The 24,946-nt window shown below is 34.4% G+C and overlaps 1 protein-coding gene across 2 annotated transcripts in view; it reads left to right on the top strand.

Annotated features, from left to right (window-relative positions):
* CSMD1 (CUB and Sushi multiple domains 1) overlaps positions 1-24,946 on the top strand; it is a 1,116,713-nt gene that overhangs the window by 919,218 nt on the left and 172,549 nt on the right. For both annotated transcript variants that reach the window (XM_032104597.1, XM_032104596.1), the window contains exons 24-28: positions 4,816-5,007; positions 9,414-9,540; positions 11,286-11,488; positions 19,725-19,916; positions 22,260-22,398. In XM_032104597.1, coding sequence (XP_031960488.1) covers positions 4,816-5,007; positions 9,414-9,540; positions 11,286-11,488; positions 19,725-19,916; positions 22,260-22,398 — 853 coding nt within the window. The remainder of the gene's footprint in view (positions 1-4,815; positions 5,008-9,413; positions 9,541-11,285; positions 11,489-19,724; positions 19,917-22,259; positions 22,399-24,946) is intronic.

The following is a 24,946-nucleotide window of genomic DNA, read 5'->3' as shown; positions in this document are numbered from 1 at the left end:
TCTTGCTGGTGGAGAAATGTAGTGAACATGGGGCTGAAAATCATGTAATGTCATTCTTACAGTTTTTTTCAAGAGTATTCAAAGTGCCATTTAAAAAATTTGGCATTAATGCCAGCAATTTGTTAGTTGGATGTTCTTGCAGGGAATATTTTTGAAATACAAAAAGCAATAATACTTTTTATTATGACACAGTGAATGTTTGTATCTATTTTTTTTTCCCCTAGGCATAATATTGTGCAAACAAACCTAAAAATTAAGAGTACTGCTCACCTCTTCATGAATTATCAATATAATATCAGTATCATATCAACATCATATCAATATCAATATCTGCCTGAAAACTTACTGCTCGCCTCTTCATGAATTATCAATACCTAGCAATTAAAATGAAGGTGGTCTTTTTGATAGAAATGTCTGAATAATCTAAATAAGCCAGCAAATAATGAAGGGTTTAGTGTGTCAAGGATATTTAAATTTAGGTTTTATATTTTTGTTTCCATTTAGATATTTTTATTTACATATTATTTTTTAATTTATTTTGTGTGAAATAGGAAATTAAATTCTGGTACTTAACACAACGACTTGTTATGTTTTCTACAATCATCTTATCTAACACTTTACCCCAAATAAATATTTGATTTGGGTTTAGAATGGACTGGCAGAAAATCTTAACTCTTCTGTTGCTCCCACAGAGTCTTAAAAATAAGATTTAAAAAACCTGTTTATTTCTGGAAGGGACTTCATAGCCTTTGACACATGTACAGGCTGAGAAATTCCTGTATGTACTACTGTGTACTCAGAGTGTTTTTAACAAAGTTGTGTTTTCCTATTTTTTAATTTTCAGAGATACTTTGTTGTTTACAGATGCAAAAATGCAGTGCAGTGAGTATCTGTAGAGTTTGAGGCTCTTGAAGAAGTAGGAAATTCACCTTGGGGACAAAATCTGTTCACAGGCAAAAGAAAAAAAAAATAGAAGCTGGAGAATATGTAGAAATCTACAAAGCAATGGAGGTGAAATACCTTTATGTCAGTGGATACTTAAAGATATAAGTGATTTACAATGATGATGTGAACTATTAATAAGGCAAAATAAAACCAGAAATATCTTTTGTGTTCCTCAGTCCTGTTTCAAGCAAGAACAGACAAAGTGCAGGCAGGCTACGGTAGGCTTCTCTCAAACTTCTAAAGCTTGTTACATATCTCTTTAACTCTTCACATCTATCTATGTTTACACCTTGTGTAAAACTGAATGTTAACTGGAATGCATGAAATTATATCAAGTCAGATAGTTTTATCCCAGTCTTGATACCTTCTTTAGTGAAGATGGCTGTATAGCAGACTAGGAAGGCTGGTTTGTCCAAAAGTTCATTTCATTTCAACCAATTTATGTGTTGGTGTTGTAAAAGATACTACCTCTCCCTGACAACCGTCTTCTTTATGTGGCGCAAGGTATTGGAGAATCAATCTCTCTAACTATATATCAGGGTTATGGAAAGTTTTTTCATGAGACACAAGTAGATTCTTTAATCAGGGGAGTTTCATCTGTCAATCACATGCCACTGCATTTGATAACCAAATGTTGCACCTAATAAAGAATGGGAAAGTGTCTAAAAGCAGTGGCAAAGAAATAGTGCTACACTGGCTCATGCTGTCAAATCAGCATTAAAATATCACGCTATCTATCAAACAACTTACATTTTCAGGATTTTACATAAATGTCTCTGTATGTTTAAAAAGAAGATTAAAATAATGAAATATAGCAAGTCAGAACGATAGTCTGACATATGATATATGTCTTGTGAAGTTCAGCTCATTTGAATGACCAAATCATCTTGGCTCTTTATAGCTTTGAAGAAATAGACCTTTTTAGAATTGTCCCATCCATCCAATCTACTTTTTTCTTCCTTAGGATGAGATTAATCATACTTCATAAGATACTGGTAACTCTAAAAGATAGAAGACTGTTTAGATGTGACTGTTTATATAATCATTGCTGAGAACCAGTTAAAATGATTGCTACCCCTTTTTCTGGAAACTGACCATGTTTGCTTTTTTTTTTTTTTTTTTCCTGTCAACAGAAAGAAATTGCAGGCATGTGCAGACATTCACATGGAAACAATCTTTTAGCACGGGAATAATGATAAATCTCTATAATCCTTTTGTACTGTGTATTTATAGATATATAGCTACTCCATCTGACATAAAGACTACACTTCTTCTAGTAAACTAACCATTGTCAGGGCATGAGTATAGTATGGGATAGTGATTCTTTAGACTGTCAAAATGTTAGGGTAAATGCTAACATGCCTCTATCTTGCCTTCTTCTGTCTAGAACTTTCCCGAACAATCTCAGGCATAATATAGTAGACAGATAGCTGAATTCCCAGGAAGTGGCTTGCAAACAGCCATGCTCATTTAAAGGATAACTGAATTTAAGAACACATGACTGTGGTCAGAGTATTCTTATTGTTCCTGGGGCTTGATGTTTCTTTAGATATCAGCAGAGAGTGATGTGCTGTATCAATGTGATGGAACAGCATTTGGTTCTGGCCTAGTTCTGCCCTGTAAAGAACCTCGGCTCAGTTTAAAATAAAGGTAGAAAATAAATGTTTGCAGGAGCTGATTGAACTGACTGATCTGAATACCTGTCAATATAAGCGGCAGATTGTTTTCAGAAAATTCATATTTTTCTACTGACAATTGAAGTGGTGTAGACTTAGCCTTCTAATTTTCAGAATCCCGAGTTATAACAGGTAAATCCCGACCTTTGTGTCCAATTAATGAACAAAGAACGCAAAGGTATTATATGTTTTCAGAGGAGTTATTTGATGAATATCTTTAGCATCTCTACAGGAAGAAAAGCTCCTTAAACTCCTTGCAAATTTTTCAGCTGTGGGTGATCTCAGTGCCAGGAGAAAGGTATCAAGAAATAGGATACAAGCTCTAGCTTGTGTATTTGTAAAATAATTAAATATTGTCTATATGTTATTTACTACGTAGTGAAGGACCTCACAGAATCATAGAATGGTTTGGGTTTGAAGCAACCTTTAAGATCATCTTGTTCCAACCCCCCTGCCATTGTGTGAGTGCCTGGAAGGATTGCTAGCTTGAAACATTTTGGGGTGGCTGGGGCAACGGGCAGGTCAGGTTTTGCTCCGGTGAGGTGATGAACTGCCCCTTACACCCCACCCCTCCCCCAGCTTGTATCCCAGCCCTGCAGTGGCTGCCAATCCCCGGCACACAGAGGCAATGCTCCACGCCTGCCCCTGGAGCCCCTAACCCAGCTCCTAAGTGGCCAAATGACTGCAAGCCCCACCTGGGGAAGGGGCCAGGAAAAGCCAAAGGGTACTTAAAGCAAGACACAATGTGAGCACATTTGACCCTGCCTCCTCTTGGAGTTTCTGTCAGATGAACACCCTAGAACCAGGAGTGATGGCTGTGTTTGTTCTTTTCTATGTCTTTTCTGTCTTTCTCTCCTTCTTCTAATTCCTTCACCTTGCCATTTTAAGTAATGTTTTGAGAAACCTGGAATCTATCAGGCTAAGCTGAATGGGCCAAGTTAATGCTTTGAGAAGTGTTTTTTTCATGTTGATTGAATGCTGCTCTAAGTCTTTTGCCAAAGTTCTCTGGTCTTCTAAAAGTGCCAGTAAAGGTTTTTTTGTTATTTTGACCTCTTGGGTATCTTGTTAATATTTTTCCCATGTGTCTGACTCGGAGTGTATGAACAACTGTAAGCCCTTTAAAAAGTCTCATCGATCAAATTTTTGGGGGCCTTACGCATGTTCCACCAGGACAGGTTGTTCAAAGCCCCATCCAGCATGGTCTTGAATGCTTCTAGGGAGGGGGCATCCACAGCTTCTCTGAGCACCCTCGTGTAGAGAATGCACTGAAAAAAGAAAACTGAAGACCAACAGCCTGATTCAGAAACACTTAAATAAGCTGTTCAGGAAAATAAGGATGGCAAAATGGAAAGTATTTGTAAAGTCAGAATTACTTCTTTGGTTTGGGGACATGGCAGTAATAAAGAAGAATCCACCATGAAGAAGAATTTGGAATTGAGAAAGATGAATTTGGAACTGCTCTTTCTATTATTCCAACAACAGGAACTGAAGGAAAAAGGAGAGATATGGAATACATCTGTACATTTTAGCAATGCTCTATGAAGACAATGAAGAGAGTAATGTGTAAAATGTGGTAAGAGTTGTCGCTGCTCAGAGCAGATCTGCTCATTCCATGGATTACAGATGGAGGTATTTATCCCATTAAGCATGTTAACAGGCCAAAAGGAGAATGTTAATTGAAAATGAGTGTGGGAATACTTCTTCCTTTCAGCGGAGAGGAAACTGAAGCCATGCTATCTTGACACTAGGATGGATGAAGTAGCCTTTGCACATGCTTCCTGAGTTACCATTATGGTCTCTTGACTTCGTTATGGAGATTAGATGAGGAGATGAAGCTTCTACTTAGTGCCAAAACTAGGATCAATATTTTCTTTCCACTGAATAAAAAAGAATGAAACATAGAAGTAGTATAAATTAATTAATTCCTCACTAATCTTAGAATAGTATAGATAAGATGCTTTCTTCAATAAGCTAATGTCATAATCAAATATCAAATAAATAATTAGTTCCTAGTCTTTCAGTTTGTGATTTACCCAAATTATGTACAATTTATCTTTGGTCACTGTGAATATAGCTAATGTCATTGAATCATGAGAATTTAGTTTACGTCAGGATCAGATTCATTGCCATTATATTTTATTTGGTATTTTATATCTCCATGGTTTTTTTCTTCTTTTCCCGTTTCTGTTTGCAGGTTTTGACCTAGTAAAGTGTGAAGATCCTGGCATACCAAATTACGGCTACAAGATACGAGATGAAGGACATTTTATAGACACTGTCATTTTATACAGCTGCAATCCTGGCTATACAATGCATGGTAGTAGTATTATGACCTGCTTAAGTGGAGATCGAAGAGTTTGGGACAAACCTTTGCCTACTTGCATAGGTAATATGGATTGTGACAATGGTCTGGTATGATTGGTCCGGTGTTTCAAGAAAAAAACCCAAATATTCTGTCTTTCTATACTTTATGAGATGATAATGGTGCAAACATAATTTAAATTTCAAGTAAAGATTGAATGTGAACATGGAAGTATAACTTCTCTGAAATAAGTGTCTGGCTATTAATGGTTATAAAACTACTAGAAAACACTTTTTTTTCTATAGAGCAGTCTTTGATGGAAGACTACTGCTCCGCTTCTGATGAAGCCCTGAGTCATTGAATCATATACTATCACAGGCAGTGGTATTGTCTAAACACTTCATAAACTAAGAAAGCCCCATCATGAAGCAAATAAAGTTGTGAGAATTTTTTCCTCATCTATTTTCATCAGAAACTATTTCAGCATCTCATTCCTGTGAACTTAATTTCTAATCTTCATCCCTCATTGGCAGATTGTTTTATCTGTGTGCTCTGTAGTCCTTGTTGCCGCGCTAAGATACCCCATCTATCAGACCTTTTCCTCAAATATCATGTCTTCAAATGCCTAAAACTTTCATTACAACCAACATAAATGTTAAATAGAGAATTACTAGCCAACATGCAGAATAACTGAACACCAGTATAGCTATTATCCATTGTACATTTACTAAGCAGTTTGCAACTAGTCCTCTAGTTGTGCTTTCCCGTCCAGCAATGGCCAGTGAATTCCTGACTTCAATTTTCACATGAAGTTCCCATTAATCTTTCCTTCAGTGTGTCTTCTGATGCTTGGTTTTCTCCTCTGCTGTCCACTGCTGGCAGGGCACCAGCATCTTTCAACGCTCACCTCACCTACACGATCTTTGCTTGTTGCCTTTCCCCCATTTCGGGGGCTGCATTCTGTTCCAGAACCCGCTTCCTTCTGAACACATTCACAGACCTGCAGTCTACAAAAGAGCAAGCTCCCTTTCTTTGAAACGTTCAGCTTACCCAGAGGGTAAGTGCCAGAAACACATCGGTGGGCAGTATTTCTGCTGTCTTAGTAGAGGTTATTTTCCCCACTTGATTCTAGAATTTTATCTGTAAGTTTTTGTCTATATATATGAGAGGTCAAAACAACTATCCAGCTTTGATTTAAAGACTTTTCCAGGCTCTTTATGCATTCAAGTCCTCATGCTCTTCAGTTTAATTGGTTAGCTTCCTTTTCCTCTAAGTTTGCCCTTTAGTAGGGAAGACCTTAATTATTCCTACCTTTGCCTATTTCTCCATGCAATTTAAATGAAGTCATTTCTCTAAGGTCATTTTCTGCAATATTTTTTCTGCCTGTGTTCACTACCAAGTAAGACTTAGAATCAACTCTAAAATACTTGCTGATTTCAAGTCTATTAGATGAATAGATCCAACCATCTACCTATTTCCTTTTCCCTGTATGATGATTTATCTTCTAATTTGTATGTGGGATTTTAAAATCTCAAACATACAGCAATTAAAATATTAGTAATTAAAAAAAAAAAAATCCTATATATTACAATCTGACCTGGAGGAAGCTAGGGAACCAAGGATCAACTGAATCTAAAGAAAATTGCCATCTTTGCTCCAGTAGAACATCCTTCATAATCCTTCTTCAAAATACTTTTGACCAATATGTATGTTTTTCACGCTGACTTTATTTAGTTTAATACTGTATTCCTACTATGTAATGCACCTTCTAGTCATGTATTTCCACCTGTATTTCCAGTTTTCTTGATACCAGTATGCTTTTAATGTTCTATATTTTACTCAGGATTGCCACTCTGTCTTTATTCTTCTTTTTTTTTCCTCTTTGTCCGTTAATTTTGTACCTTGCATTACTAGATTTGGTTTCTGTATTTTATTTCCAATCTTTTGGAATAATTTGTGGAGAAATTCCTTGAGAATCTTATTTCATCTCCAAGTGAAAATATGTCCCCCAATCAATGGAATGATCTGTTTTCTTTTGGCATCCTGAGAGAGATTTTGGTCTTATTTTCTGTTTGTTCAACCAAAAGATATCTTTCTATGTGCTTTTATCTCTCTACATATATTTTTAATTACTGTCTTTGTTCCTCTCCTTAAAATACAATTTTGATATTGCGTCAGTTCTGTATAAACTACCTCTTTTCATTTCTAGTTTAAATCTCTTCTGAAATATTAATTAGTTCCCCATGAAATCAAATATTCACTATTCTCTCTTAGAATTTTCTAAAAGTGTTTCCTTCTAAACAGTCTTTTACAAACAATCTGTTATCTTCATTTAATTGTGGGTTTTTTTTACAGTCTGTGCACAAGAAAGCTTGTCATGAAGATCCCTGAAAACTCAGTCATATATCTGCAGATTATTTCAGGCTTGCTTCCCTCCTCCTTCAGACTTATAAAATCTTATCCTTCCATCATTTTTATCTTATGTTATCACAGTTTTATCTTTTCCTACTCTGATTTGAATGACTTATTTTTCTTTTCCTTTTTCTGAAGTTGTCATGAACTTCCAAGCATCACTTGCTTTTTTAGAAACATTTTCTTAATATCCTTCTCTTTGTGAGGATGTATTATTTTTGCTTGTGTTCTAGATCAGCATTTGATATTTGCTGTTCTCTTCAGTGACATTTGTAGTCTTCATTGTCTTTACTATCATTTCAGTTTCATTCTCAAAAAATATCAAGCCTATAAATAGACATAGTCAATGCATTTTACACTTATTAATTTTTTAGTGATACACTGTTATACTGGTCTTAGCATGCATTCTCATTTTTTCTATGTTCTAAGACTTAACGAAGAAAGCCAATGAATTCTTGTCATGCTTTCTCTAGAAGTTTACAGAAATGTTTGAGTATAAGTCACTTCTATTAGTTATAGTATAGTTGTTTACATAGTATATTCTTTGAGGTGGTGATTTTACAGTGTGCTCATTTCTGCATATTGGAAAATAAAGTATTTTAATTATTTTCACAATCACTTCTGAAAGTTTACTTTTGATCCACTCCTAAAATGGATTTTTTAAAAAAATATTAAATGCATAATGCATAATCCCAAATTTTATGATGTATTCTTTTCCTAAGTGAGCCTTCTCAGAAATTTAAATCACATATGCCAGTTATTTGAGTTTAAATTTTGGTTTCACTGAGTTAAATTTAGTTCTTTGGTAAATGTAGTACTGTATCAGGCATTTCTTATCTGTAGTTATCTACCACAGTGATAATTACATTCCAAACTTTCTTGTATAATGGAAATTAATTAAAATCCTAGACAAGGGTTATGTTTGAAGGAATTTTGTACTAAAGCTGTTTCTTGCTTTGGTTCTGTATATAGAATGTAGTGTTTTGAGTGATTGAATCAGCAGGATAAATAAGTTAATCAGTCACCTTATTTCCTTAATGGTAGTTTTCCCTCATGGTAACATCTTGGTTGTGAGCAGCGACTTGGTGGCATGTATAAAGATTAGTATTTGTTAGGAGTGTTGCTGGTAGATTATTTGGTCCAACTGCAATGTTTTTTCCATCATCTCTGTCTTACTATGCTTGCTGTACAGCTGTGCTTGAATAAATCCCCATGGTAGGATTTTTTAATAACTACTTGTAAGGAAACGCTATAAATGAAGTAGAAATGCAAGTACATCACTTAACTGAAGAGTCACTGATCCTTTTTAGTTCAGTGGCGCATGACCCTTACACAGTTCTGTTTCATCAGGGTGTGTCTTTACACTGGCCAGACAACAGCATGATGCTCTAAACAAGTGACATTAGAATCATTTGATTATGGATGCTTAGAATTGCTATTGGTCTCTCCACAAAAATAGCATTGATAGTAAAAATATTTTAAACCAGATGCCACATACTATCAATCATAGCTTTCTGATTTACTCTCTTGCTTTGCAAGCATATGGTATTTAATTTTTTAATACCAAAGGAAATTTCTAGACAATACTGACTGGTTTTTGGTGTAATTAAACTTGAAATTATATAGAAGTAACTTGAAAACATAAAAATAAAATCATTTTGACGTTACAGCAAAACAGAAAGCTATTTTAATGAAAAAAATCAGTGCTGTGAAGTTTAAATTCAAACATTCATTGTTAGAAAAGCCAAGCATGTTAGATGGGATATTTCTGACACATTTTTGCTGTCTTGCTAATGCTAAAATTGTGCTTTTGTAGTCTCAGTACATATTGAACTCGTCTGGTCAGTTACATAATGTAATCACAGAAGTATGGTTTATTTCTTTATAACAACGTAGGAATGAGATCATTGTGCTCATTTTTAACTTATGTACATGTCCTGGTTTGTATGTATGTGTACTACTTCAAAAGTTTAAGGTCCCTCTATTTACTTTTTAGAAAACAGAGAGATGTGGAATGAATAGAAAATGGAAGTGCAAATTACTATGGTCTCATTAGAAATGTAATCCTTATTTTGCAGCTGAGTGTGGTGGTCGAATTCATGCTGCTACATCAGGGCGCATTTTGTCCCCTGGTTACCCAGCACCATATGACAACAATCTTCATTGCACTTGGATTATTGAAGCAGATCCAGGAAAGACAATAAGGTACATGCTAAATTTCAATATTTATGGTTGACTTCAGTATTTTATAAATTTTTAGTAATTCTTGTATTTTTCTACACAAGTTCTGGTTTTCACTGGGGTAGTCAAGATACGCTTCGATAAGGTGTTGCATCAGTTTTCCAGGGTTGCTTGCCTGTTCAGGTGTAAAGTCCCTGGATAACCAGCATTCAAGGCACCTCTGAGTATTGCCTCACCCAAAAGTTTTCTTTTACACCAGGATAACACCAGATTCCACAAACCCCACATATACAAAATATGTTATAGTGTTAATTAATTGTATTAAACAGCTTGAGGTTCTTGAGCAAGAACCTCAGGAATCTGCATAATAAAACAATTCCCATGAACCACAGGTGGGAAAAGAACATTGCAACAGGTAGGAAAAGAACATTGCATTCCCTCATCCTCTCCACAAGACAGCTCTGCCATCGATGCCAGGGCAAAGCACAGACCCATTGTCTGAATTAACATGTTCCCAAACTCAGCAAGATAAAGAGATAATCAATGAAGCCAACAAACTCTAAAACCTGCACAGGAACTTCACAATTACTACCATAGCTATAGCACCTTCGTACAAAACTGATGTTATTTCAAGACCCACACTGGGCCATGAAAAGGTCTTTGGTGGGTTGACATTGTCTGGATACCACCTCCCCAGCAGGATGGGGCGGGGAGAAATAGAAGTAGAGGAAAAGAAAATATTTATTGTCTACTTCCTATCAGTAGGTGATGGCCATCCACCTCTTTGGGAGTCAGCCTTCAGTATGTGTTGCTCTGGAAGACAAACATAATCACAGAATATTCTGATTTGAAAGGGAGTCACAGGCATAACAATACAAGTAAATGACAAGTTATTCAGTGAGAAGTTTTTCCCCTTTTTCTTTTGTAATCCTGTTTCACTAAGCCAAATATTGAATTTACACACTCATGTTATTTCAATGCAACATTTTTGTTTAAATAACAATTTTCAAATTGATGATTTCCAGTTAATGACTAATAAGACGAAGAAATGTCATCACACAACTATTTGAAAAAATAAAAAAATAAAAAAGACATTTTGATATTTACCTATTGGATTTCTTCAGCATTAAGAATGTAAATATTCAAGACAGGGAGACAATGCACATATTTTGACTAGTAAGATGACATTCCTGAATACCTTAATAAATTTAATTCTTCACCTGGAGGTAAATACAGATTATTTTATTATAATACAGTTTTATATTTTATGAATTTTAGCAAAAAGCCAATCTGTTATATTTTTTTCTTTTTTGTATAGGAAAGGAAATGTCATGCTGACAGGACTTCTTGTACTATGTGTTCTACTGTCCAGTAGCTACTACATTTTTTTCAATAGCATATAATTCAAGCAAAACAGCATTCCTGATATCCTCACTTGAATAAAAAGAGGAAATCTTTGATGAAATCACAGTTTGTATACCTTAAAATATTCATCATCAAAATAAGATAATTTACAGACTTATAAATTAAGTCTTGAGGACTTACCCCCATAATGGCATTTTTTGTCATTGAGACATTTATAAAACAGAACTGCATGTGTCCTACAAGATCAGCATGTTCAACAGGAAAAATGAATAACTCTGCAGGACCACCAGCTCTTCTTCAGTCCTAAACAACATCTTAAAACAACAGTTTGGGAAAGATTGCTTGGAGTTTTGTGTAATTGTGTTTAATGAGTAATGCACAGTGCTTTTACTTTCTCTTTGCAGTCTGCATTTTATTGTTTTTGATACTGAGGTTGCTCATGACATCTTGAAGGTATGGGATGGGCCTGTTGAGAGCAGCATACTTCTCAAAGAGTGGAGTGGCTCGGCTCTTCCAGAGGATATTCACAGCACTTTCAACTCATTGACGTTACAATTTGATAGTGATTTCTTCATCAGCAAATCAGGCTTCTCCATTCAGTTTTCAAGTATGTAAATATTTTTCTTCTCAAATATAATCGTTTCATACCCTATTTGTATACATTTTTCCTGTACTTAACTCTTTCTCATCTTGCAGCTTCCTCAGTCTTTAGAAGAAAAGAGATTATATTATTTTCATTATGTTATGTGTTTACGCAAATGGCTACAACTAGGGAGAATATTTGGATTTGCTTTGAATGTTTTAGGTTTTTTTATTCCTTGTTTTCTACAGCAATCGCAGACCTAGTGCTGTCTAATTAGCACTATTTAACAAGTCAAAATGGTCTGTAAATACAGAACTTTTCTTCAGCACCAATAAATATTCCCACTAGTGCTATCTAATAATGTATTATTTTATGTTTATAGTTTACGTTAGTTGGACTTTTTTTTTCTCAAAGCACTGGCTGCATGATGCATGATTTTTATGACCTTAAATATCCTTTGTATGATTAAGCTAAAAATTAAAACACACCTTACCATATTGAAATACACTTAAAAATTTACTTTTAAACTAATCAAATTGATCTTTAAGTATAAAGTGAAAGCTTCTCTGTGTTATAGAGAAGTTATGATCAACATTGTACAAGTGATCAATATTTTAAAACTGGATATGTGGAGTTTTTCAATGTTATTTTGACTTAAAGACCAGGGGCAGGACACAGGAGACTGTATCATTGTCTTTGATTCAGTCATTGCATCCTTAAATGTCTAGATACAATGTATGTATTTCCGATCAAGACATATGAAAACTATGAATTAATGTGTGCGAGTAGTATTGTTCTCCATAGATTATGTCATTCAGAAGTAAAGGGTTCTAACCAGCTTTCAGTCATTGTTATTCACATAAAGATATAAACTTGGGGGGGTTTCTAGTCTCTAAATAATGCATTTTACTTCATTTTCCTATATTTTTCTGAATGCTGTGTCTGCCTCCCCAAAACACTCTTTCATCAGCCTAAAAAACCTAGTTAAAAGTATGTAAAATGAATTAAAGACAAAGAGCAGAAAAAATGTTTCTAAAAATTCTCACCAGTGTGGTATAGGATATACTGCTTTTCATGTTTTACATGAAAAAGGTTTTTTTTACATGATAAGTTTTACATTTGTGGAAATAAATTGGGGATTTTTTCCCTGTCAGGGGCAGGATTAACAAATACGTTTAACATTGTATTATGTGAAAATACCTTTATGCACAGATTTTGAAAGGACAGAAATATTTAAGAAGTTCTGTTTACCAACACTTTCCTTAACCTTCAGTGGTACTAATAGTAAGTAGAAGACAATTTAATGCTTTAAGACAGAATAACTGTTTTTCCCATCCTAGTATAATATCTGATGGATGCACTGAGTGATCATGCTGGCAATTGCAGAGTATGTCTTACTGGAATTAATTGGAATTAATGATGAAGAGCTGAGTGCTCAAGTAGAGGGAAAACCGTTACATTCACTCTGTTTGACAAGTGGAATATGTCATTAATATTTAAATTGTAAGGAGTGAAAAATAATATTTAAGGAATATGTTAAAGTAAATGTTTAGTTATTTAATCTAAAAATCAGAGTCTAGTTTATTTAGTCCTCTTGAGGCAATGTGCAGACCACTGCGGCCTTGATATGTAAAGCACTTAGAGTAATTAATCTATGGCTAACTGGGAATCTTTACATGCTTTAGTATTCATCATGTGTTCAAACTGTCAGACAGTTTGTAGCAAAGCTGCACAGAATATTGACATTTCAGTACTTTAGTAGTTTGTAACTCAATATGTAAAAGATTTCTGAATTGCTCAAACTTTTTTTTTGGCAATTGCAGAAGATGCAGACGTTTTATTATGAGTTCTATGAAGGTAATTGGTGAAGTTTTCTGTCTTTGTGTCATGTGAAGGATTTTCAAGTGTTGCATCTGTTAATGAGTATTTCATTTAGCTGCTAATTATAATTGAAGAAGTAAATTTCAGGTTCAGAATTGCACAGAATTGGAAAACCTTCAATAATGCAGCTTCCGTATTGGATTATGCAATTGGGATGAGTGTCTGCATTCATGAACACCCCTTTATGGAATCATATAAAGGATATACATTTCTGAGTATCAGATCAAATGAGCAACTTAAACACAAAACATTGAAGTGCTAATTTGCATCTGGTGAATTTGTTTCATTGTGCTGTGAATGTGCTAATTAGTCTCTATACTTTGCATTCTAGAATGCCGTAACTGCCTCTGACTAAAAAAGAGGTGCTGTGAAAGGGTAGTTTGAGGTAGATCAGAAAATATCACTTATAAATTACTTACTGTTTATTGTAAGTGTAATTAGAGGTATTTTAATTTAAAAAAAAGTAATTGGCTGAATCTTGCAAAATGTTTGAATGTTAAAGTTCCCTGTCTTACCCACTCAGCTCAGCATGTAGAGCATGAGGACATGAACTGACAAGAGTGATTATGTTTGTAATCAGTCTAATGCTTTTCATTAAAACTTAATTACCATTTAGTTATGCATAAAGGGACAAAAAATGAAGTTCAGTGTACAAAACTGACCTTTATTCTGGGGATTAAATACATTTAAGCTATGTATTACAAGTAGAGATGCCGACCAGCTCCTTCTGGCACAAGGGTATAAGCAGATTTGGTTATTTGTCTTCTTTATTGCAAAGAAACAAAATTACTGGCAGCAAAACCTTCTTTCGTAAGTTAACCATTAAAAAAGTGCTATCTAACCTAGCTTAATTCTGTAGTACATATCTAAGGTAAATGGGATAAATTTCCATCTGGAGTTGCCTTTTTCTTCTTATCAGCTACAGGTCTAGATATACTACTAGTAATTTTCAAACTTTTGAATATTTAAGAACAGATGAAATGAATCCTATCTGTCTTTTCCCAGGTGTCTAGTTTCCTTTGAGATGTCATAAAGTGTGCTGGCTAGTCTCCATCTGCCACTGCAGAAGGTCACACAGCCATAAGTTCTCACTCCTATCTTCCAGTCATGTGCTGATTCCTTGGATATGATAAGGGATCTGAAATGAGACTAGTCACCTACGTTGAAGCAGATCAATCTTGCCCTGAATGTTTATTCTTCATCTACTCTAGACTTCTGTAAGCACTTGGATCCCATGCTAATGGATGGTCCATTGCTTTTATTGACCTAAAGTTTATTTTATTGAGGGTTTTTATTTCTAACAGTATAATTTTTTTTTACTTGATATTTAGCAAAAACAATAGAAGTGACAGATGATAGGAACAGCACTGGTAGTTTCTAGTCATAATGTAATTCTTACAGGCTCTGATAGCCTTAGTTTAAAGATATCTAATATTAGTTCTACCCTTACAGTCTATCCTTTTTTTCTTCAACTAAATTCTCAGCTGTTGTAACTTAAGAGAACTGTATCCTTTTCTTCAACTTAATGATGAATTTATAGTTCTTTAGGTGGTTTTACAGATTTTGGTCCTCAAGGCAAATAATACATCAAAGGATTTTATTCACAGTCTTCTTAAAATTAAAAAAAAAAACCTAATAATTTTTTGAGATGTCTGACTTTTGTAGAATCAGACCTATCTATGATAATATTCTATGCCTATCTCTGGTTCTGCAGCATTGTTAATTTCTCTTAGTTATAGTATTCTGCAAGCATACACTTTAATTAAAAATGTGCCTATCTCTGCTTTCATACAAGCAAAGATGTGATCTTTTTTTTGTTAGTATAAAACAACTGTCAAGATGTTAATAAAGTAGCAAGGCACTTTTTCTCAATTTATTGTAATATTTCTGTCTTATTAGAAGATACAAAGATACAAAATGAAGGCATTTGTATAGTTGGTTATCCACTTTTGATTTTTCGGTTGTTTTCTTGCTTCCTCAATATTTTTAAATTTTGCTCCTGAAGTATATGCAGAAATAAGCAATGGTGAGTAAAAATGCTTGACTAAATCTTTAATTTAACAGCACAAGTTACCAATTATGATAATACAAATAAGCAAGTTACACCAATTATAATTAGAACAATTATTTGGAAATTATTCTGTCAGATGTTGAGACATCTGTTGACAACTTACTTCCTCTGGCAAAAGCTTAACTATCAGCTGTTTGGTTGTTCCTAATGGCATTGGGCTTAATCTGACAAATCTGTTTAAGCAATGATTTCTGCTTTTGTCCAGCTTTGCAATTCCTTTTGATCATGTGTTTTTCTGCAGCAACTTTTACAGTAACTGTGTCACCTATGTTGAACTGAGTACTGTTGTCTTGAAAATTGTTCCTTTATTGTTGAAATATTTTTTAATCACTTGCCTAGTGGCCTAAGCTGCCACATTTAAATAGTGTAAGTATTTCCATTACAGAATCTTCATTGCTAGAATTCATAATGCAATTGTTCCAGATTGGTTCACAATTAAATTTTTGGGAAAAGGGGGATAGCACAAAAATATATTTTAAAAGAAATTTACAATGCATAATGTATAATCACATATCTGCCTTACTAACTTAATAAATTTTGAGGTCGATAAAAATAAAATCCATTAAGACATCCGTTGTTAAAATAAAAATAAAAGGTCACAAGACACAAGAATTCAACCCTTTTCAAGTCTCTAACCTAATAATTTCACAGTTCAGTGTCTTTTGCTGTCTGTGATGTTATAAATGTTGCATTTCATGCTCACAATAACATAGTGATGAAACTGTGGTAATGAAACTGTCATTGCACTCCTATCCATCATCTAATCCATGGCCTGGGGAAGGCATCCTCAGCCTCATAGGGGGTAGTAGTTCTTCGTTTGGTTCCTGTGGAACTAAACAAAAATGAATCTTATAGGTTACTTTGGTGGTTACCTCTAAACTTACGAGATTTTTTTCTCCAGACCTTAATTAAGAGGCTTCACTGGCATTTGGGTTTCTTTTTTCTTTACATTCTTGGACAATACATGACATTTAAATATGTTGTTGATGCTAATTTGCAAAGTACTTAGTCTTTACATTTACACATGTTATGTGAGTTACTTTTTAGAAGACAAACATTATTCTTTGACATTTTGAAGTGTTAGTCTGAAATCACTGAAAATCCTACATACGTCTCAGCTTTGATATGCAAAATTCCTTTTCAGGCTTATTATTATCCAAACATAATGCACTAAACGGGGAAGCTTGTGCAATTTAAAAGCCTGGAAAAGTCAATATTGTTTCTATAACCATGTGGACTAGAAAAAATATACTGTCTGTAGCACAACACTACAGCAAATGGCTTACATGATTATTACCACAGACACAGTGAAAATTATACGGATGGAGGCCATGTTTTTATTTCCTTGAGGTACAAGAGAAAACAAGATAAAAATTATATAAAAAACCAAAAAAGAGTAAAAGATAAATTAACCAAAAATCTATCATTTTTCTCACAGGTCTGCAGCCTTGCAAATACACAGTGTCATCTTCTCGAAAGCAGTCTCCTATTGATTTTCAGTTCAATTTTAAATCAACTTTGAAATATAATTTGAGGACCAAAAACAGAATAAAATCTAAATTGGGATTGTGAAAGATTCTTAAGTTAGAAACAGGGAGGCTTAACACAGTGGCTGTCTACATATGGAGGTCTGAAAACTCCTTAGCAATCTGTGGTTTTCCCAGCTGTCTGTTCTTCTGGAACCTACCTCTAAGTTCCATCTTTAATGCACACAGAAGCTTGTTCCTCTCTGAGCAAAGGAGACAGTAAGTGACAGGAAATCTGTACAGAGGATTAGTTTATAGCCCACTGAGTATCATCTAAGCTTAAGGCTTGGAGCACATATGCAAGAGCTGAGAAGCAGAAATTACTTATTTTCCAGCTTAGTGGCATTCACATCTCATCTCCTGGCTATGCCATTTAAGTAACCTAATTTTTCTCAGTCATTTTTTAAAAGTCTAACTCTGTAATTTAGTTTGATTTTGTATCCTTGAGCCTAAAAGGAAGTTATTGATTTCCTTGCTTTACAGCGTGTATGTTTTACTTGTTAAATGTTATAAAAGAAGAGCAGTGATGGAAAGCTGGTAGTTTTTAATTTCTGAATTACTTATAAATGCATATGACCTCTATACACTTCAGATATTTGCAAAATACCAAATGAAGCAATATCAGACTTGTAATTTTCATGCAGTTACAGAATCTCTTGGGATTCTTGAGAAGTGAAACAACTTGGAAAGGAGGCAAGTTGAAAAGTTGACAGTCTGTCTAAATATTCCCTTTACTAGATGACACATCAGTGCTTAAATGTCTGGTGTTCTATTTAATTAGGATCAAGTGTATTTGGCACAATAAAAAGTTGTTGGTTTCAAATACATAAAATAACTTCTGAGGCTGCAAGACCAACAGTGCAAAGAACATTTTGTTTATTAAATATCTGTGATAATTTTTAAAATTTAGAACTTTGCATATAGGAAATTAACAGTGAAATTAATATTAGAAGGCATTGGTCCCTTCTAGTGGATGGATACTTGGCACAGTTAGAATGGGAAAGTGTTGTTTGCTGAAATATTACGTAACATAACCTTTTAAGAAGAAAATTAATCTATTCAGAGATATGTTTAAAAAAAAGACAACAGCTAATGATAGGGATAGGCTTGTGCTCATTTACTTGAAAGAATTGCAAGTCTTTAACAGATAAGCACTAGAGCGATCCATTGTTCAGAGCTGTTGCTGTCTGTCAAATCAGGAAAAACTTCTCTGAGGTCATGACCATGCTTTCATTCCCTTGTGGCCAAACATACTTTTAGTAAACTGCACTACTATGGGGTGTCAGGTAAGTTGTCAGAGTGGTGCCTGGGGAATGCTTACAGAGTAGTCATTAGTAGTGACAGCTATTACTGTAATTCCTAGTGGAAAAAAGTCCACCACAGTTAAAAACCTGCCATATCTTTTGCTTCATTTGCATATAGGAATGATCCAAAGTATGAGATCTATTGTTTTGGAATGGAAACAACGACAAAAACCTATGAACAATAAAATGTTAAACAAAGTTTGTGTGTTTCTAGTGTGTTAATTGTAATAATCCACAAATTCTCCCACAAAGATGTTTTACAATTTCTGCGATTTATCTGTGACCACCCATTTGCTTGAACATGCATAAAACTGCTTTAAGAATCCAAAATAGTTGCTTCTTATTTTACTCTTTTTTTTTTTTTTTTCAATCTTTCTCCCTTCTGAAAATTTACAATACAGGGTAAAAAAAAAGTTTCCCAGTTGTACAATCTGGTAGTTCTTTCAAGTTTGCAAATATTTAGTTGCTCTTGCTGTTTCTTATAGTGGTATACTCCTTTGGTGTGGACAGAAGGAATAGATGCAGCTGCTAATTCAGAAAATGGATTATTATGGTCAGGAAGGTTGCATATTGGTGGTAGACACCAGTACCATTAATGACAATTGTGACACTGGATTTATGACTTCTTATTTTGGCTTTTGTTCACAGTTGTAGTAAGTTCTTTGAAAAAGATGTTTGGGTAAGGACTGGTAGGAAACAGAGTGCAATTCAGTAGAGACATTAGTCTGCAGAGATGGGACCTCCTTTCCTTTGGAAGACTGCAAAGTTTGTTGCAACTCAGGATGTCTGAATACCTGAAGCCAGTAGAAGAGAACCCGAAGCCAGAAGAGACCTGGCATCTTCCGAAAATCCACAGTAGATGTAGATTTGTGTATCCACTTTCTGGGTGATTACTTGCTTTAAGTCATCCCATACTGATGGTTAGTTTAACATTGCTTTTTAAATTAATTTATTCTTTTAGAAAGAAAAATCCATATGCAACTACTGAGAACTGATCATAAGTGAGATATTTTGCTAAGGTTCAGTTTAAATTATCTCTAAGAAAGTTGTTTCTTGCCCCTGAAATGAAAACCTCAGGGCTCCATAAACTGCTATTTAATTTAGCCAGATGGGGGTAAACAGCATTTGCATGCTACAGTATAGTAGGACTATAAAACAATATTATTTACAACATGATACACTATTGTGCAAACGGCATCAAATCTGTTTTGATAACCAGAATATTAAAGTGAGAAAAGGAGTTACTAGTTCTCAGGCCATTTTTATACTAAAGATACTGGCAGACAGTCAACATAATCATGATGTATCTCAGTGGGCAGGTTTTTGTAAAAGTAAAGGAACAAAACGCCTTCCTGTATTAACTGAAGAGCAAATAATATTGTCTCTGGTTGGAATGCTAATGTGAACATGTGCATTTAAATATGGATGGTAAGTAAGTATCTACACCTTACAGCTTTTATTTCATCATTCCCATACAGCTTCCATTGCATCAACTTGTAATGATCCTGGGACACCGCAGAATGGCACTAGATACGGAGACAGCAGAGAACCTGGAGACACCACCACCTTCCAGTGTGACCCCGGCTATCAGCTGCAAGGACAGGCTAAAATTACATGTGTGCAACTGAATAACCGATTCTTCTGGCAACCTGATCCTCCTACATGCATAGGTATTAAGATGAGATGTTAGTCTCTATTCAGGACTAATACAGATCAGATTTCTTGTTCAGTTACTGGGCATATGGTGCTCTTGCTGGGGCGATGATCTCTGCAGAACTCAGTTATTTTGTACTTACAGAAAATGTCAGTCTCATTCTCTTGATTAACAGTATTTTTGGGTGTGATTTTCTTGCTTTATTCTTTAAACTTCATAAAAGTTTAAAATTGACAAAGTCTAATAGAAATAATTAAACAGAAGTGGTGATTTGGATAAAAAAAATCATATTGAAATGGTCTCATTAGAATGTTCCTCTGTGTAATAGTTTGGTTACATAACTGTGATCCATTATTTATTCTGAAAACTTTCTGAGTTATCTTACAGATTAAATACCCATCCTGTGCAATACCTTGGAAGACGGATACTTATCGGGAAAAGTAGATGCAGAAAAGGGGATCCAAGTTACAATGCTGTTGAAAGAACTTAGATATATTTCCATAGCACCAGGAGAGGGTGGATCCATAGTGCTAGATTGTATAAAGGTTTCACTGGGGTTCTTGCCAGTAGAGTAATAATTACAGGCTTGCTGAATTGTATTTTAAGGTCATCAGTGTAGGTTTTGTAAGAGTAACCAACATATGGAAATTTATCTGCTAGGCATAGTAATTTTTTTAAATCCTGGTTATTTTGTTGCCTACTGATTTATAATTAAATGAAGACTTACTTTAGCAATCCTAAAACCCCGATACAAAGTCTCTGGAACAAACATAATAATTTTCTTTCTAGAAGGCATTTTAGAAAGGCACTTTCCAAAATAGCATATCCTCAAATAACTGCAGTCCCTCTGTTTCTCTGAAGTAAAAATACTGTGCAAGATTCAAGATAATGGAGGATAGTTTCTCTGACTCCATATCATGTAACAGAATTGGAGCAGCACATGATCTGCTTACTTTCTTCTGGATATCTTATGTGCAGCATACAAAGTAGTATGAAAATGCTTACTAAACATATTGGGATCATTCACAAATTAAACATCTAAATAAAAAATTAAAATAATATATGTATGGTATCTAAAGGTCTAGAAGATTCATACTTTTACTTTGAATACCAATTATAATCACTCCATATTTCTTTATTGTCTAGTAAAAAACACCAACAAAACAAACATAAAAGAAAGAAGGAAATAAGAGAAAGAAAGAGAGAATACCTTTGGTCAAAAAGTATATACATAGTTCCTGTTATTCTTCCATATACTCAAGGTGACTTTGAAGGGGAAAGCAGATTAAAATAATCTTTAGTGTAGACATGACAATAGCAGAAACCTTAAGAGTTCTGTAAAGCCATTATATGTAATTTTAACATTTTCATAAAGTCCTTACTTTAGTATGCTGACTTGTAAGTGGAATGGTGTGAAAAGAAACCTCTTTAAAATGTTTTGTGTAGATGCCAAATCCTTAGCACCAACTGGTGTTGCAGTGGGGATCCTGCAACACGCATATATCAAACCAGGAGTCCCGTGGAAAGGAAATATATATGGACAGACAGATTCTTGCTAGCTGTTTCAGAGATGTTTATTTCTCCAGCCGCATGGCCGGAGCTCTGCCCAGGAACTGTTCCAGTCACGGGACCAAGGGTCCTTCTGCCCGCGCAGGGAACACAAACCAACCAATGGGAACGAGGCTGAGCAGGGGCAGGGAAACCCCGTGTCTGTGCCCTCAGCGCCCCTCTCCCAGGGCTCCAAACTGGTTTGCACTTAAAATGTGTTTCTCTGAGTCTGGTTGAGTTGGTAATGTAGGTGCAGCCTGTATTGACTACTTTACTTTTTTTGTTAGACTTCTATGTGATTATCATCTATGAGAGTAGGATTCCTTATCTGTTTAAAAGTCACATTCAATTCATGGTAACTAAATGAATGTATTTAATTTTTGATTTGTGTAATATCTTTACTAAGTGAATCAAACAGATTTCTACAACATCTATGGTCAATAGAAACTGCAACCTGAGTCGTACTACTGAGCTTTCCCAGTTCTTAAAGTACTTCCAGTATATAAGAAATTTTCTGCATGATAGAGGCAGGATTAAGTAATACCAAAAATATACAGGACTTCCTAATTAACTTAATATTTTTTATTCCTTTAGAAAGATTTTTCCTGTACTGCTTTTGAATATGAACAGAGGTCACTTTTTTAAAAGGCAAATAGAAAATTTTTTGCTAAGAGGAAGTGGGAAAGTTCTGGTTTTCTTAAAAAATTATTATTGGTGAATGTAGAAATTATTTTGCTCCTACTTAACAGCTAGTATGTGCTTGTGAATTTAAAATGTGACCATATTCCTATTTCTTTTTGCATTGTGACAGCTGCTTGTGGGGGAAACCTGACAGGCCCAGCAGGAGTTATTTTATCACCTAACTATCCACAGCCTTATCCTCCTGGGAAAGAATGTGACTGGAGAATAAAAGTAAACCCTGACTTTGTCATTGCCTTGATATTCAAAAGGTACCTTTTCTCAATGAATGTCTCTGTTTTAAAGGGTTTTAAATCTAAAAATGGCAATATTTATAATTTCTTAAAGCTTCTAATTAAATTCTCTGGCTGCATCCTGGAGCATATATCTAATATGTGCTGTATCATTGATTCCAAAAAGTGTAAAAGAAAAAATATATAGCTATATAGTATCTTTGCTATCCAATATATTCCTGAAGAACAAAACTTTCTGTGACATATCAAATAAAAATCCTTGAAAGACCTTATCAATTTGTTGAAATACTTGATTTATGCTATTGTACCTAATAATGTGGTACACTTAAATGTGGTGCACTTAAAGTGCAGTGGAAATTCTATCTGTAAGTCAGTTCTTACAGGATTTTAGAAATACAGCCTAATATACTCTGCTTAAAGTGAATAGATCAGAAAAAAAATTGTTCTACTTAGTCAAGAGATAAAAGACTTTGAGATAATGTTGTATCACAATTTTAATTATTTCCTCTGTGTTCCATAATCAACCTATATGTGTTGCATAGATTTTTACAAGTTGAAGTTCAGGGATATAGTCATATTCATGTACTCTGTTTATTGTTTCTAATTGAATCAGTCCTATATAATCATCTTGCTTGCTATATCTATGGATACAAATGCAATGTTTATTCATTTTTTGATACTGTGCTTTAAGTGTGATTTTAAAGCAGAGAATGGAAACATTGCTGTTGACTTCAGTGGAATGTTGATCAATTGTGATTCTTTTAGGTTGAGAATTTATCTGTGTAAAATTTGTACCCTTTCTGTGTGAAAAAAAGTCAATATAACACCAAGACAACAACAACAGCCAAACAACACCAAACCAAAAAAAAAATCCAGTTTCTTTAATTATGGACTGCAGTTTATTTTCTAAAAACTATTGATAGACACAAAATTGAAGAATGGAATCATAAGGTACTTGAAATTATATAATAAAAAATATGGTAATTCTGTTATTCAGGTATTTGATCAAATAGCATATAGATGACAATTGTTCTCCACTAATTACACTCTTGAAGATATCACATGATAGGTGTAGTAGGCACCATATTTTTGTGGATTGCCTAAATAATTGGCTCAAATGCTCCATTTCAAATAAGATGGAAGAAACTTACTCAGTATTCAGATTTGTTTGGAAGTATTGTTATGAGGAGTACAGTATGATCAATATAATGGAATTTTCTGTTTATGCTATACTTCCAATAAGTTTTCTAAGTTATTGCAGTCTAATAATACATACAGTTTTCAGTAGCTGAGGTTAATCGGGCCTGGAGTTCCCTGGGTCTTCTCTCACACCCTTCTTGTAAATTGCATTAACATTGGCCACCTTCCAGAGAGCAGGAGCCTCCCCAGACCCCCAAGACCTTTGGCAGATGATGGAGAGCAGAGGAAATAACGTTTCTTTGACATTATTCTGCAAAACCTACTTTCTTAGCATACCATCTTCTGTTCATTTCACCTAACCTTTCTCATACTTGGCAGAATGCTACAGCTGAGGCCTGTGCTATTCTCACAGAACAGGCTTTGAGAAAGCAGCAGTGTCTGCACAGGATGTGAATGTGGACTGAGAATAAGGAGATGTAAAATGTTTTTTTCAAATGTGTGTTTCCTACAGAAAGATTGAAAACCATTGCTCTGTACAATTTGATTTTGCTTGGTTTTGGCCTTTAGGTTTCTATTCCTTTTAACACTTCTAAAACCCTCAACTAAAAATTTTCTGTCTTAGCAAATATTTTAAAATATTTTTTTGGTTTCTCTTACTTCTTGAAAATAGGGCATAAAATATTATTCATTATATGAAGCTGTTTCCGTTTGGCATTATGAAAATATTTCCTGCTGATTACTTAGCTAAAGATATTATTCCTTCTGTCTTACATAATTTGGAAAAGTTTGCATCTAACAATACTAACTGCTGTAATAGAAAGACAAACAGCTGACTGTCACACTTGGGAAAAAGACATATTTATTTATTTTGTTCTACAAGGATAAATAGAAAAAAACCCAAAACTATCCATCTGACTGAGTCCTTGCTTGCCCTTTTTAATGTAGCTTCAAATTTCTTATCTTTTCTTCTGTGTTCCTAGTATATCCTTTTATCTAACTCTGTTTATCTAGAACTGCCTGAGATTTATCTTTACATTGTCTCAGAACTCACCTCAGTTAAATTCCTCTGAAAGACATTCCATTTGTATTATCTTCATAATTACTTTGTAAAACATATAAGTGTTATCAAATACAGCAAAACATAGATGTCTTGGTGAGAATTAATATTAATTCACATTAATTTATCATGTCTGATATCATTTGGGTAAGAACAAAAGCAAGTTCCAAGATAGTGTTCTATCCATATGACAGCATCTTGTTTCTAAAATTATAAACTTATGTTTGTAATGGGTGGAATTAGTATAATCCAGTTTAGCCCACTAAATCTGGACTTTTAATTCAAGCTACTTTTCTGGTTCATTCCTGTGGTCACTGGTAAGAGGCAGCCTTTCTGAAGAAAGTGATTCCATGATCTTGATAGAGTTGT

Source organism: Corvus moneduloides, chromosome 3, assembly GCF_009650955.1.
Source record: "Corvus moneduloides isolate bCorMon1 chromosome 3, bCorMon1.pri, whole genome shotgun sequence".
NCBI lineage: Eukaryota > Metazoa > Chordata > Aves > Passeriformes > Corvidae > Corvus > Corvus moneduloides.
Note: the sequence above shows the minus strand (reverse complement) of the source record. Positions and strands in the feature narration are given on the sequence as shown.